The 2,985-nt window shown below is 47.3% G+C and overlaps 1 protein-coding gene across 1 annotated transcript; it reads left to right on the plus strand.

The window, feature by feature from the left end:
- Positions 1-20: 20 nt before the first annotated feature.
- Positions 21-2,662, plus strand: LOC125531055. The gene is made up of 8 exons (XM_048695465.1): positions 21-178; positions 379-447; positions 527-616; positions 695-849; positions 1,647-1,767; positions 1,869-1,988; positions 2,069-2,139; positions 2,205-2,662. The coding sequence occupies exons 1-8, from the start codon at positions 125-127 to the stop codon at positions 2,434-2,436; spliced, it is 912 nt and encodes a 303-aa protein (XP_048551422.1). The 5' UTR covers positions 21-124; the 3' UTR covers positions 2,437-2,662.
- The last annotated feature ends 323 nt before the right edge of the window (positions 2,663-2,985 follow it).

Raw genomic sequence — 2,985 nt, forward strand, 5'->3', positions numbered from 1 at the left:
TGACCCGCTAGGAATGGGCCAGCTGAAGGGGACCAGCTTCGCGCCGTCGCGGGAAAAAAGAGGGCGGGAGAACCGAATCCGGCGGCGGCGGCGAGGCGCGGGTCCAGGGAGCGGAGCTGCGGGGATGAGCTCGTCGACGACGTCCGGCCAGGGCCAGGGCGACGACGCGCCGGACCTGGTCTGCGTGGCGGACTGCGTCCACGGCATGGTCGACGCCCTCTCCTGCGTCCGCTGGAACAAGCATCAGGTCAGCACCCGCCCCCCTCTCCTCTCCTCCGCACGCTGGCCGCCCGATCCCAAGCGAAAATCCTTGCCTCGTCCCGCATGAGCTCGTCGACGACGTCCGGCCAGGGCCAGGGCGACGACGCGCCGGACCTGGTCTGCGTGGCGGACTGCGTCCACGGCATGGTCGACGCCCTCTCCTGCGTCCGCTGGAACAAGCATCAGGTCAGCACCCGCCCCCCTCTCCTCTCCTCCGCACGCTGGCCGCCCGATCCCAAGCGAAAATCCTTGCCTCGTCCCGCAGGGCGCGGTGGTGGAGCTGTCGGAGCACGGCATCGTGGTCACCGTGGAGGAGAGCGGCTGCCTCCAGGCAAAGGTCTACCTCAAGACCGAGGTTCGTGCCCACCAGGTGTTTGCGTCTATTCCTACCCGCGCCTGGTTGTTAAGTTCTTGTGGGGATTGACCGTTGCAGCTGTTTGCGGAGTACGACTATGGTGCGGAGGGGCGTCCACGGTTCGGCCTCAGCCTGGGGCTCCTCGTCGACTGCCTCAACATGTTTACGGTCCCCGGGTTCGCCTCCCCTGTCGAGATCCGGTACCCTGGTCCCGACATGCAGCTTCTCCTCAGGTATGTATCTTCTCTGTCTACTAGGTTCTCTGTTTGTCTTTGCTTCTTAATGCTGTCAATTGATATCGTAACCCATTAGACATTTGCATAATCGTGATACTGTGACTGCGGTGGATAAAATATAAATAGCTATTTGTTCATCTTTATATTGAGCATGTAACTCACTAGGCATTTGCATAGTCCTGGGGGATAAATTGCATATCTGATTTATGATATTTGGAAAGTTGATCTAGTGACTCACTTAGCGTTTGGATACTGTGGTGGATAATACTAAATAGCTATTTGTTCATACTTCGGATTGACTCTACCCTCTTCTTTATATTTAACCTTGATGAGATCAATAAATAGTGCTCCTAAAGTTCACTTTACTACATTCCCACCATCGCCCAAAACAAATAAACATTTCAGCTTCATGTTTAGCTCAAAATTTAAGTTAATTCTGGAGATGGATGTAACTTAGTAATGTACTAATGTGAAACAAATAAAAAGGTTAACTACCAGGAGGTTCTCGTGGGACTTTTGTGTTAAGTGTATGCATCATTACATTGATTCAGTGCTGTACTGCAAGGGGCTGTTAATTGTATACATTGATTCAGTGCTGCACTGTTACGTTAGCTTGTCATGTTCAGTTATTCCGTGACTTAGTCCTAGCCTGTACTAGCCCACGATGCATGATTCATTACACGTCTGGTTCTGTAACTGCTACAAGCAGAGCTATATGTATCCCTCTTCTGAACTTCAATGAAAGCAAGTCAATCATTTTGCTCATGTTTTTCATCCTGGTAACACAAGTGCAGGTCAGTGGGGTCTCCAGATGCATGTATACATGCAGAAATCAGAACCAGAATTCCTGATACTGTCGCCTGGGATTACCATTTTGAGCATGCAGGGAACACTCCAGTCACTTTTACTGTTAAGGTACCTGCAATACTTCATCCATTCTTTTCTCGTTGCACTCGTCGCTACGAGTTCTAACGTTTAATTCCTCAGAACTAATCTTTCACCTTTTACAATGCCAGTCTGCCATCCTGAAAGAATCAATTGATGATCTTGAGTGGCCAGGCTCCAGCATTCAGATTCATTTTCATCCAGACCCCCCTTCAGTAATATTTAAAGGCGAAGGGCATGGTGACTTGGAGGTGTGTCATGAATTGCTTTCTGTCATTCAGATAGCTTCTGTTGGTCTCCATATCTAAATGCTACTTAATCCATTTGGCAGATCGAATTCTCCTACTATGCAAATACTGATCTTCTAATTGCATTCCAGTGTGACCAAGAATTATCCTACAGGTAATACTCTTGCGCCTAAAATCTACAGCATGCTTCTTTGTGCTGAACTTACGGTTCTCTGCAAGGTATAAGTACAAGTTTCTTCGTGCCACTACCTCGAATGTTCCAAGTAGCGTCCTGAAGGAGAATCGTGGGAGTAAAGTGACGATTGGGAGGGGAGGGATGCTCAAAATCCAGCACTTGGTTTCAGTTGCAAGGCTAGGTACGCAATCTTACCATAATTTTGCTGGAGGGGCTCAACAGCCAAGCCGGATTGCTTTTATCGAATTCTTTGTCAAGCCGGAGGAGGATGATTAAAGGACAAATGATTCCTAGCATGTATTGTGTATAGGTTATTTTGCTGGGCCTGTGTCATCTATGAGGCCTGGCTGTATCTTCAGTACTTATGGAACTGAAGGTCATGGTATTCTTTTCCTTTCAGATGACTTGTCGTAACCTACTAGTCTTAGCTCTGGATCTTTCTTTTATGCTGATTAGTTAAATTATATGGAAATGAAGAAAGTCCATGCCATCGTTCTTCTTCCTTCCAAATCAGCTTCATTTAAATTGTTACCATTTTAACTTTTTGCAAAGTGGCAAGGACATACAAAGCAAAAATATGTGGATTACAAAAACTATTGACACGAACTGAATTTGAGCCCCAAATATGTGGATTATTTCTAGATGTTTATCCATGGCTAGGTTAATGACTATGAATACTATTTCATGAAACATTTGATTTATCAATGGACTATTTGGGCATTAAGGACTGGTGGTCCAAGTTTGGGAGCAAATGGTCTTGTTACACCGCAACTACATCGTATGTTGCCCGAAAATAATCCAGAGTTGGTACTGCAAGCTAGTTGA

This window comes from Triticum urartu, unplaced genomic scaffold, assembly GCF_003073215.2.
Source record: "Triticum urartu cultivar G1812 unplaced genomic scaffold, Tu2.1 TuUngrouped_contig_6761, whole genome shotgun sequence".
NCBI lineage: Eukaryota > Viridiplantae > Streptophyta > Magnoliopsida > Poales > Poaceae > Triticum > Triticum urartu.

Bases quoted from the DNA above. Each gene is read 5' to 3' on its own strand.
- LOC125531055 (XM_048695465.1), top strand. From the start codon at position 125: ATGAGCTCGTCGACGACGTCCGGCCAGGGCCAGGGCGACGACGCGCCG. The intron at 617-694 runs GTTCGTGCCCAC...TGACCGTTGCAG, and splicing joins AGGTCTACCTCAAGACCGAG to CTGTTTGCGGAGTACGACTA. The intron at 1,768-1,868 runs GTACCTGCAATA...TTACAATGCCAG, and splicing joins CAGTCACTTTTACTGTTAAG to TCTGCCATCCTGAAAGAATC.